Source organism: Oncorhynchus clarkii, chromosome 12 (assembly GCF_045791955.1).
Source record: "Oncorhynchus clarkii lewisi isolate Uvic-CL-2024 chromosome 12, UVic_Ocla_1.0, whole genome shotgun sequence".
NCBI classification, from domain to species: Eukaryota; Metazoa; Chordata; class Actinopteri; order Salmoniformes; family Salmonidae; genus Oncorhynchus; species Oncorhynchus clarkii.
The window spans coordinates 64,286,617-64,297,866 of record NC_092158.1 but is presented as its reverse complement, the minus strand read 5'-3'; the positions used below and the strand labels follow the sequence as shown (position 1 = coordinate 64,297,866).

At 42.2% G+C, this 11,250-nt stretch overlaps 1 protein-coding gene across 2 annotated transcripts; it reads right to left on the bottom strand.

Moving 5' to 3' along the window:
• Positions 1-5,925: 5,925 nt before the first annotated feature.
• LOC139421033 (epoxide hydrolase 3) lies at positions 5,926-9,923 on the bottom strand. Of its 2 annotated transcripts, none has more exons than XM_071171512.1 (7): positions 9,416-9,923; positions 8,657-8,742; positions 8,328-8,485; positions 7,831-7,959; positions 7,515-7,618; positions 7,074-7,222; positions 5,926-6,799 (listed from the first exon to the last, which is right to left on the bottom strand). In XM_071171512.1, exons 1-7 carry the CDS (start codon positions 9,659-9,661, stop codon positions 6,517-6,519), a joined length of 1,155 nt encoding a protein of 384 aa, XP_071027613.1. In that variant the 5' UTR covers positions 9,662-9,923; the 3' UTR covers positions 5,926-6,516. The 2 variants fall into 2 exon arrangements, with proteins under 2 accessions (XP_071027613.1, XP_071027614.1); XM_071171513.1 differs by having other exon boundaries at positions 7,515-7,622; positions 7,835-7,959; positions 9,416-9,777.
• Positions 9,924-11,250: the final 1,327 nt, after the last annotated feature.

Here is an 11,250-nt window from a genome sequence, read left to right as displayed (position 1 = left end):
GGCTGAATACACAATCATCGCGGGATGAACGAGTGACGAATTTCCAGCCAAGGGTGGTCCATTTAAATAATTTCTTCCTCATTTTTTAAAATTATATATATATTTATTAACAACAAATCAATACAGAAAGTACATGAGGGAACACAAGTGTATATATAAATAATGTGACGACCCTTGGTTTATAAGCGCGACCCTTGGTTTAAAATCTACTCTGCCGCACGAGCATGCTTTTGCGTCACAGTCGATAGCGCGCTGGACCTCGGGCTCGAAGGTCGAGGGTTCGAAACCTGCTCCCTGCTATTTCATTACAATAATATACAAAGGACAATTGTGCTAGGGGGTACAATGTCAAGACCTTAATTAAGGGACATACATAGAATTCTAAGTGTAACAGCTTTTTTATTTTTTGTCTTACAAAAATAAATTGAACTATATTTTAAGGTAAGAAAATGTGGTGTTTTGTTTTTAAATTTGCATATGTGAATATGGAATTTGGCCAAAATAATAATGAAATTAATGACATAAAATTGTTTAAACTTATTTCTATCATAGGTAAAGAATCCAAGCAGTACATCCCTCCACAATAGTGTAAAATCTTCATAAGTGTGTTCAATTATAAATCTATTGATGTCTTGCTACATGAATACAATGCCAAAAAAAAGATGCAACAACGTTTCTGGTACAATTTGAGTTTGTTTTTCTTAAACTTCTTCATATTGGCATGCTGGCAGGATCATATTTATGAATAATTTTAAAGGAAAGTTCCTTAATTTTGTTACCAAGTAGATATGTGTGTGGCAACATCCAACATTTTTTCAACAGATATTATCAATAAAACTGTTCCAATAAGGCATGAGATAAGGTACATACAACATCCTGCTGAAACAAGGTTTGTATTGATCAGTTGTTGAATGAACCAAAAGAGAAACAAATCTTTCCTACTGATGAGTCAACAGGGTTAACGGAAGGTAGGTTCTGAGGGTCAGGTCTTGACACGTTCCTGAATAATAAAGCAACACCTGAGGGAATGGCATCTAAAACAATTGCAAAATCTTTAGGTCTTGTAAAGTGATAAGAATTCCTTATAAATACGTTTTTTTTTTAAAGAGTTGACTCACCAATAGGATATTATTTCAGAACCAATATTCTAAAAACAAAGTATTTTATACAATATATCCCGATTATTCCATATATATCTGTGTGGAGAAAAATTATGCTTATAAAAGCAGAGTTTCACTGGAACTTGGTCAATATTATAATTGCAAATTAACATGAAGTTGAGGCCACCAAAAGTAGAGAAGACATGAGGAATAACATTTCACATAGAAGTGGGTCTTATTAGGAATTGTTTTATTCAATTGATCTTAAAAGTATTAAGGTAGTAAAGTCCAGAAAATTCAGCCCTCCATACTCATAAGTGTTCATTACAACAGTTGTCCTAATGTAATGGGTACGGTTTCTCCACAGAAAGTTGAAAAGCATCTGGTCTATTGGCTTGCTTATTTTACCTTCAAGATATAAAGATAGAGTGCCATATGTTAGTCTAGAGATACCTTCAGCCTTGGTTATTAGGACTCTTCCTTTTAAAGATAAGTCCCTCTGTAGCCATTGATTTAGCTTCTTCTGGGCTTTTTTAATAAGAGGGTTAAAATTAAGTAAGCCTCTAGACTTCTGATCCTCAGTAATGTTTTTTTTTTTTCACCTTTATTCAACCAGTTAGGCCAGTTGAGAACAAGTTCTCATTTACTACTGTGACCTGGCCAAGAAAGCAAAGCAGTGTGACAAAACAACACAGAGTTACACATGGGATAAACAAAAGTACAGTCAATAACAATAGAAAAATCTATATACAGTGTGTGCAAATGGAGTAAGGAGGTAAGGCAATAAATAGGCCATAGTAGCAAAGTAATAACAATTTAGCAAATTAACACTGGAGTGATAGATGTGCAGATGATGTGCAGGTAGAAATACTGGTGTGCAAAAGAGCAAAAAAAAGTAAATAAAAACATGGTAGTTGGATGGGCTATGTACAGCTACAGCGATCGGTGAGCTGCTCAGATAGCTGATGCTTAAAGTTAGTGAGGGAGATAAGTCTCCAACTTCAGTGATTTTTGCGACTCGTTCCAGTCATTGACAGGAGAGAACTGGAAGGAAAGGCGGCCAAAGGAGGTGTTGGCTTTGGGGGTGACCAGTGAGATATACCTTCTGGAGCGTGTGCTACAGTTGGGTGTTGTTATGGTGACCAGTGAGCTCAGATAAGGTAGAGCATTAAATAGCAAATACTTATAGATGACCTGGAGCTAGTGGGTCTGGCGACGAATATGTAGCGAGGGCCAGCAGGTCAGTGATCTGTTTGTTAAGTTGGCTTTCAAAGACTTTGGAAAGGCAGGGCAGGATGGATATAGGTCTGCAATAGTTTGGATCTGTCACCCCTTTTGAAGAGGGGGATGACCGCGGCAACTTTCCAATCTTTAGGAATCTCGGACATCACGAAAGAGAGGTTGAACAGACTATTAATAGGGGTTGCAACAATGGCGGCGGATAATTTTAGAAAGAGGGTCCAGACTGCTGGCCAAGTTGATTTGTACGGGTCCAGGTTTTACAGCTATCTGGATTTGGGTGAAGGAGAAGCTGGGGAGGCTTGGGAAAGTAGCTGCGGGGGGTGCTGAGCTGTTGGCCGGGTTGGGGTAGCCAGGAGGAAAGCATGGCCAGCCGTAGAGAAATGCTTATTGAAATTCTCGATTATCGTGGATTTATCAGTGGTGACAGTGTTTCCTAGCCTCAGTGCAGTGGGCAGCTGGGAGGATGTGCTCTTATTTTCCATGGACTTTACAGTGTCACAGAACATGTTGGAGTTAGAGCTGCAGGATGCAAATTTCTGTTTGAAAAAGCTAGCCTTTGCTTTTCTAACTGACTGCGTGTATTGGTTCCTGACTTCCCTGAAAAGTTGCATATCGCAGGGACTATTCAATGCTAGTGCAGTACGCCACAGGATGTTTTTGTGCTGGTCGAGGGCAGTCAGGTCTGGAGGGAACCAAGGGCTATATCTGTTCTTAAATGTACATTTTTTGAAAGGGTGCATGCTTATTTAAGATGGTGAGGAAATTCCTTTTAAAGAACAACCAGGCATCCTCTGACGGGATGAGGTCAATATCCTTCCAGGATACCCGGGCCAGGCCGATTAGTAAGGCCTGTTTGCAGAAGTGTTTTAGGGAGCATTTGACAGTGATGAGGGGTGGTCGTTTGACCGCGGACCCATAACGGACGCAGGCAATGAGGCAGTGATCGCTGAGATCCTGATTTGAAAACAGCAGAGGGCAAGTTGGTCAGGATAATATCTATGAGGGTGCCCATGTTCATGGATTTAGGGTTGTACCTGGTGGGTTCCTTGATCATTTGTGTGAGATTGAGGGCGTCTAGCATAGATTGTAGGACGGCTGGTGTGTTAAGCATATCCCAGTTTAGGTCACCTAGTAGAACGAACTCTGAAGATAGATGGGGGGCAATCGATTCACATATGGTGTTGAGGGCACAGCTGGGAGCTGAGGGGGTATATAACAGGCGGCAACAGTGATGGACTTAATTCTGGAGAGATTCATTTTTAAAATTAGAAACTGTAACTGTTTGGGCATAGACCTGGAAAGTATGACAGAACTTTGCAGGCTAACTCCTCCCCCTTTCGCAGTTCTATCTTGACGGAAAATGTTGTAGTTGGGGATGGAAATCTCAGAATTTTTGGTGGCCTTCCTAAGCCAGGATTCAGACACGGCTAGGACATCAGGGTTGGCGGAGTGTGCTAAAGCAGTGAATAAAACAAACTTAGGGAGGAGGCTTCTGATGTTAACATTCATGAAACCAAGGCTTTTACGGTTACAGAAGTCAACAAATGAGAGCGCCTGGGGGCACACAGGGCCTGGGTTAACCACTACATCACCCGAGGAACAAAGGAGGAGTAGGATGAGGGTACGGCTAAAGGCTATCTAGTGCGTTGGGAACATAATGAAAGGAGCAGATTTCTGGATGTGGTAGCATAACATAGATGGGTATGGTAGGGTGCGGGTACAGTGGAGGTAAACCTAGGCATTGAGTGACGATGCCTAAATATTTAAGTTCTTATTTCACTGGAATACCATAATATGAAAGTGCCACACAATCTTTGACAGCCATGAGTGCACATTTATTAATGTTAAGATATAGACCAGATGCTTTGGAAAAGGATTGTGTCACATTGATTGATATGGGAATCTGACGAGCGTCTTTCAGAAAACATTCCTTCCTCCCTCGCCAATTGCCCTGCAAGTGTATACTCGTCAGACGTCATCAGAAGTGTCCACTTAATTTGAGGGCTGAGGGGATAGGGTATGTCTTTTAAGTGTTTGGACCGCAGTCCTTGAAAACAACGGTCAGACATATTGAACGCAGTCTCCAGTTCTTATTATACCAAGAAAGAAAGAGGCCGAACTCGGTGGAAAATTCTATTCACTTTCAATTTAAGGGCTGCATTGATGGGAAACATTTGTTTCCATTGCCAAAGCAGGCGAAATACCATTCTCCAGCAGGTGGCGTTTTTGTTTTTGTTGCCCACCAAGCAAGGTCAATGAGTGACGAATTTAGTCAACAAAAAAATGAATAGTTTATTTTCTACGTGAGGTTTATTTGATCGAATAGATGTTACGTAATGCTTAAGTTGTTACTCGTGTACAGATAAGTAGGACACGTGATATCCCGGAAATTTGGGGGAAAAAACTCTTTATATCGGAGTTGTATCGATATGGCTATGCATGTTATGAGGCGAGTCAGCAAAGTATCGCTCTCCATTGAATACATGCAGTCACGTCAACAACCCTCATCGAATTTTCAAAAAAGTATTACAATAATGAGATCTATCCACCAATCCAAATAAAGGATAAGAGGGTGCCAGATTGCCCGCCGTCCCGCTTTGCAGTCAACGATGTCCATTGTTTAGGGCATAGAAACATGCATCTTGTCAGTATATCCATAATCTTTGTATTATACGGCAGTGGTTCTTATTATACCTCAGTGGTTTTCACCCGTGTCTACTTAGTTTAATGGTTGTTGTATATTGGCACGACAGTAAATGATGATTATGCCATATTTACCATTTCTAAATAATATAACATTCTGAATTTGTTATTATAAAATGTATATATTGACACATTCATCTATTTCATCATTAATTTGTTATAAATGCATAATATTTTTTAACCTGTTTTAATCCTAGTGCCCACTATATTCTCCGTTAAAGTCTCGGATCCTACGGTTTACAATTATCAACTTGAGAATGGATGGAACATCAAGGTTTGGATTGCACTTGATTTTAATATTCTATATGTGGTTTGGGGTTCCACATTGTGTAAGAACTGCCAGATAGCCAGTCCATTTCTCGGGGTATTGGGCAAATAGGCTAGTCCATCTTTATCCAGTGGGCCTGTTTAAATTGTTGTTGTTTTGCCCAAATGTCTCTTTAGTTGGTTAATAATGGGGGCCATGAGGATGTGCGTAAACACCTGGGCCAATTTCTGGTCCCAGTCCGTTCCTGGATACCCCCATGTGACCTCCCATCCAGTTTAGTGACCCAATATTAGATGGCTTATCATCATCATCACAACTAGCATTTGTAATGCAACACTCCCCACAGTTGGCCCTTGTTGGTTGCCTACAGGTGTGTGTTTTCCTCTATGTCCAATGTTTACCAATCAGAGGAAGAAGATGGCTGATATGTTTTAAACATAGGTATGTTACAGGTAGAGTATAGGGAGAGGTGGGTAAGGTAGGTCACGCATAGGTGGATTACATACCGCAAAGATGCTTTTACACCAATCATCTACAACACTATGGACTGGATCAAACCAGGTAAAAATACATGGCAGACAAAAGTAATCAACAGAATTGGAAACCGATCAATATGATTGAATCTCATTTATTTCCAAGGGTTTGGAAATGTAGACAGTTGATACAGTACGGGACATTGTGTCTGGAGCCAGTGGTCTTAATGTCCAGGCAGTGACTGGGTTTGATTTGGTAACACGGCCGCATCGTTATGGTAACATGATACAGTTATGATGGCAATAGGTTGAGACAGGGCCACTGTATCAATATGAACTGGCTGAAGACAGTGAGAATAGTAGAGAGGCCTAAAATACATTACAATTGTGAACAACAAAAAAAAGACAACAAAACCACAATACCTTTTTCACACAATCCTGCTGACCCAAACCATACTGTGCTGGCTTAGATATTTTCTTTTCTAGCACGGTTCCAGCAACAATGGTGATTGCGTAACCAGGCCCACTTTGCTCGGCTCAGTAGTGTGAAACTGTTATAGTGGTGATTCCCAGCAGGGTTGAGGTCAATTATATTTCAATTCCAGTCATTTCAGGAATACACACAAATTCAAATTCTCTTCAATGCTTTGCAATGAGGAAAATTTGAATTTGGTTTACTCTCTGAATTGGCCCCGACCCTGATTCCCAGCAGTTCAGGACCACCATCCATTTACTCTCTGGTCCACTTGATGGCCCAGCCTGCACCTCTCCGTGAGGAGCAGCGCTCCACGTCCTTCTCCCTATCCAGAAGGAACTCCCACAGCAGCTGGTTGACCGTCTCCGGCTGGTCCTGCTGTACCCAGTGGCTGCACCCAGGGATGGTGTGTAAGGTGACGGACCCCCGGGCGTAGGGCCTGGTGCCCCCAGACATCCCCTCTACCAGGATGCTGTCAGCCTCGCCCCAGATCAGCAGGCACGGCACCTCCACTTCCTGGTGCTTGTAAAGGGCGTTACTGGAATCATATTAAATGTACAATAAAAAGTTCTATAAAACATATTGGTCTTGTGTATTTTTTTCCTGGTCCAAACAAACAAAGTACTGGTATGCTGTTTTCTTTCTATATTTCCATGTCCATCTTTTGTATTTTTTGTGGTGATTGCGGGAACAAAATCACCAAGGTGGTGATTCAGTGTCAGATACTGTATGTTGGTGGGGAAAATTAAATTATATTTGACAGTCCACATGTTATCATAAAGGATATTGAGATGGTTAGCTATCTTTCTGACCTGAGTAGTGAGCGATAGTAGTTGAGGGGTGCGGTCAGCCCGCCAGGTTGGGACAGGCGGTAGAGATAACCCTCGAGCTGAGCTTCAGTCAGCCTGCGGGCACGGTTCCTGATGCCACCACGACCCCCACACAGCAGACTACGCACCAACTGACACAAAAACACAGGAGAGGAGGACAAACCATGGTACTATGACCTGTAATCATGAAAAAAAACAGGGTGGAGGACTTAGTTTTACATGCAATGAGAGGACAGGACCTGGGTTCAAATAGTATTCGTTTTCTTTCAAATACTTTGAAAGTACATGCCTGGGGGGGGCAGATTTGCGGGTTTTGTACTTTTGGGACTATTCCATTGCACCATGAAAGTGTGTATGAATGTAACTATACGAGTCATAGAAGAGAAAGTGCCTCTATGCTGGTGTGAGTTTCTTAGACACTACCTTGAAGTCCTCCAGTGATAGAGTGAACTCTGGGAGTGCAGGGAGCTGGAAGAAGCAGGCATGACCACAGCGCAGAAGCTCAGAGGGCCTCCTCAACACGGCATCTAGGTGGAGAAAAGAGAGATCACACTACACATAGCCAGCTAGGACATTTCCAATATACTTCTATTCTCTGGAAAACCAAACTATACTGATCGAGCATCGAACTGAACCTATTTTAAAGCATGTCCATAAATATGGTATGGTTCGGTTCAGTACCCATAAGGGAAAGTAATAGAACACACACACACACATGCAGGTACACACTCATCATTACCTAGCCAAGAGGCAGGGTGCGGTGCGTTCATGATGACCAGTCGCTGCACCATATCAGGCCTCTCCAGTGTGAAGTGCCAGGCCAGCATACCGCCCCAGTCATGGCCCACCAACACACAACTGGTGTGGCCTGAAATCCCAGAAGAAACAATAAACTGTTGAACCTTTGAGGCCCATTGAACTCCTTGTAATTCTATAGCACCCTTTCTAGTAATGTAGGATATTTACTACTAATTTCTCCCTTGGGTCGTAGACAGTGAAGTCTGCATACATAGCCTGCTGTATAATAGGGATATTCAACGAATGGCCTTCAGCCCTCAAATACTGCTGGTTTTCTTTTTTAGCTGATAGTTCCTTCCTTGTGCGGAGAGACCACACACATCTGGTGTCCCTGTCCCAGTTCCCTAATTAGAAGGATAGACCAGCAGAACTTCAGCCCTCGAGGGCCAGCAGTTAAATAGCCTTGGTATACCATACGGGCTAACACGTGTAGTGTACCTAGTTCATCAATGGCGTCCCTGATATCGTGACAGAGTTTCTCCAGAGAGTAGTCCTCCAGCTGGGAGGGTGCGTCAGAGTCGCCACAGCCACGCAGGTCCATTGCCACCGTGTGGTACTGTCCACTAAACCCACACAGCTGGTAGCGCCACGAGTACCTGAGATAGAGATGGCGGGAGAGAGGATTATTACTTTGCTTAAAGCTGCCAGGTATAATTGTATTATGTTATAGTTATGATGCGTTGTAAAACTTGTCACTGTACATATGACAGGAGATGTGATAATGCTTTATAATGCGGTAATAAAAAAGGAGTGTGTGTGTGTGTTACCAATTCTCTGGGAATCCATGAAGGAAGAGCATTAGAGGATTCCTGCTGTCTCCCTTGGTTACATAATGGAACCTCAAACCAGAGCTCTGTGATAAAAAGGGAGAAGAGGGAGGTGGGGGTGGGGGGAAAGATAGAGGTGAGGAGGAGGTGGAAAGAGAGGAAGACGGCAGAGAGATAGTTGAAGGGTTAACAGCTGCTGTGCTTTCCATCACTCTGGGAATTTGAAAGTGTTTGGCAGAATGACCCTGTTCTTTTTTTACATAGTTGTCGGTCCTCCAGCTTCTAATATTAGAGTAGAGTAGAGTGGAGATAGATAAGGTTGAAACGGGTGTGTATCCCATATGGCACTCTATTCCCTAGATAGTGTACTACTTTTCACCAGGGCTCATAGAGCTCTGGTCAAGAGTTGCGCAATGGGTCCTGGTCAAAAGTCGTGTGTTGAGTTCCATTAGGGATGCAGACAGGGAGGTGGCGTGGGTGATCAAACTAAAATTAGATACAACCCCTCAACTCTTGCACACATTAGTCAACTGGGCAATTGTCAAGACAGATAAACAGATAGCCTAATGTTGTATTTCACTTGAAAGACCCATTGATATTTTATTTACCCCGCTATCCCACCCAAACATGTTTGATTTCCATATGTTTTAGGGAAGTCATTAAGTACTTACCAATTGCTGACTGCAATAAAATGTAAAAATAACAAATGTTATGCCGATAATAGCGGTGTTTTTCTCTCTCACTCCTATCTATTCTTACCCTGCCCCACAAGTAGCCGTGTTTGCCCAGAGTGGGATCACGCAGACATGCGGGCTGCTTCTTGCGGACTGTCCAATGGAAGGTCCCGTAGGGGTCTTTCAGTGCACGCCATGCGATCCGTGTAAGAACCAGTCCGGCTGTGAGTCCAGCCGTGCCATATACAAGAAACCAGTACAGCACAGACTGAAACCACAGACACAATCTGGTCGGAACCAGGAGAAGGTCCACGATCACGGAATTGCTCATTGCTCGCCTCCTTATTCTAGTTTTGGACCGCAAGTTTTAACAGGCTGTGAGTGCACCTGCTGTGTGTCTGTTGGGAAATCCCCAGTGGCGCATCCGCTTCTTCAATTTGGCGGATTGGAAAGAGCGTACCTGTCCCGCCTCATTTCAATACCCTTAGGGGGAAAAAAACATTATTTCACAGGTGCAATGTCCCCATGTTTTTGGAACACTTCACGTGATATTTCTCCTGAAGTTTCACATGTGGATGTTCACAAGTGATCGCAACCATTCACATGTGAAATCATGTGGTTTTGGGGACACTTCACATGTGATATTTCACATTAAGTTTCACATGGATTAAAATGTTCACGATGCCCTGCAGTCATTAGGTTGTCCCCAGAACGTCACGAAATAGCCAGTGTTTTCTACGTAAATAGGCTATTTGACATACATGATTACATTGTGTATGTTTATTTACACATGATGTATTACTCAACATGTCCTGGCCTGGGAGTAAAACTCACAACCTCTTGGTTCACAGCGTTACGATCTTCCTGTAAAGCCACCATGTATGTCTGTGTCACTGATTTCAGCTGTATTCCTACACTTTGGACTCAAGTCAAATCTCAATTTTGTGTAATATACTCAATAAAAACGATTTCAGTACCTCCAGAAATTATTCACACCCCGTGACTCTTTCCACATTTGTTGTGTTACAGACTGAATTTTAACAAAAAAAAAATGATTATATTGTGATTTTGGGTCACTGGCCAACCCAATAATGTCAAAATGGAAATGTTTTGAAATGAATTAAGTAAGTTGAAATCTCTTCAGTAAATAAGTATTCATCCCCTTTCTGATAGCAAGCCATAAGTTCAGGAGTAAAAATAAAATGCTTAACCAGTCACATAAGTTGCATGGACTCACTGTGTTTAACATATATTTTTTTTATGACTACCTCATCTCTGTACCCCACACATACAATTATCTGTGAGGTCCCATCAGTTGAGCAGTGAATTTGAAACGGATTCAACCACAAAGCCTCTCAAAGGCCACCTATTTTATTTTACCAGGCAAGTCAGTAAGAACAAATTCTTATTTTCAATGACAGACTGGGAACAGTGGGTTAACTGCCTTGTTCAGGGGCAGAACGACATATTTTTACCTTGTCAGCTCGGGGATTCGATCTTGCAACCTTTCGGTTACTGGTCCAACACACTAACCATTAGGCTACCTGCCGCACACATTGGTAGATGTGTGGGGGAAAAAAACAGACATTGAATATCCCTTAGAGCACGGTGAAGTTAATACACTTCACACGGGTATCACGACACCCAGTCACTACAAAGATACAGGCGTCCTTCCTAACTCAGTTGCCAAAGAGGCAGGAAACCACTCAGAAATTTCACCATGAGGCCAATGGTGACTTTTAATGGCTGTGATAGAAAACTGAGGATGGATCAACATTGTAGTTACAATACTAACCTACATGACAGAGTGAGGATGCCTGTACAGAATACAAATATTCCAAAACATGCATCCTGTTTGCAATAAGGCACTATAGTAATGCTGCAAAAAAAGAGGCAAAGCAATTACATTTTTGTCCTGTT

What these genes read in the sequence shown, in the direction of transcription:
- LOC139421033 (XM_071171512.1), bottom strand. Translation starts at nt 9,661, where the DNA reads ATGAGCAATTCCGTGATCGTGGACCTTCTCCTGGTTCCGACCAGATTG. An exon ending in CATGGATTCCCAGAGAATTG is followed by an intron (nt 8,486 to 8,656) that starts GTAACACACACA and finishes TCTCTATCTCAG; the next exon opens with GTACTCGTGGCGCTACCAGC. An exon ending in TATCACTGGAGGACTTCAAG is followed by an intron (nt 7,223 to 7,514) that starts GTAGTGTCTAAG and finishes TTTTTGTGTCAG; the next exon opens with TTGGTGCGTAGTCTGCTGTG.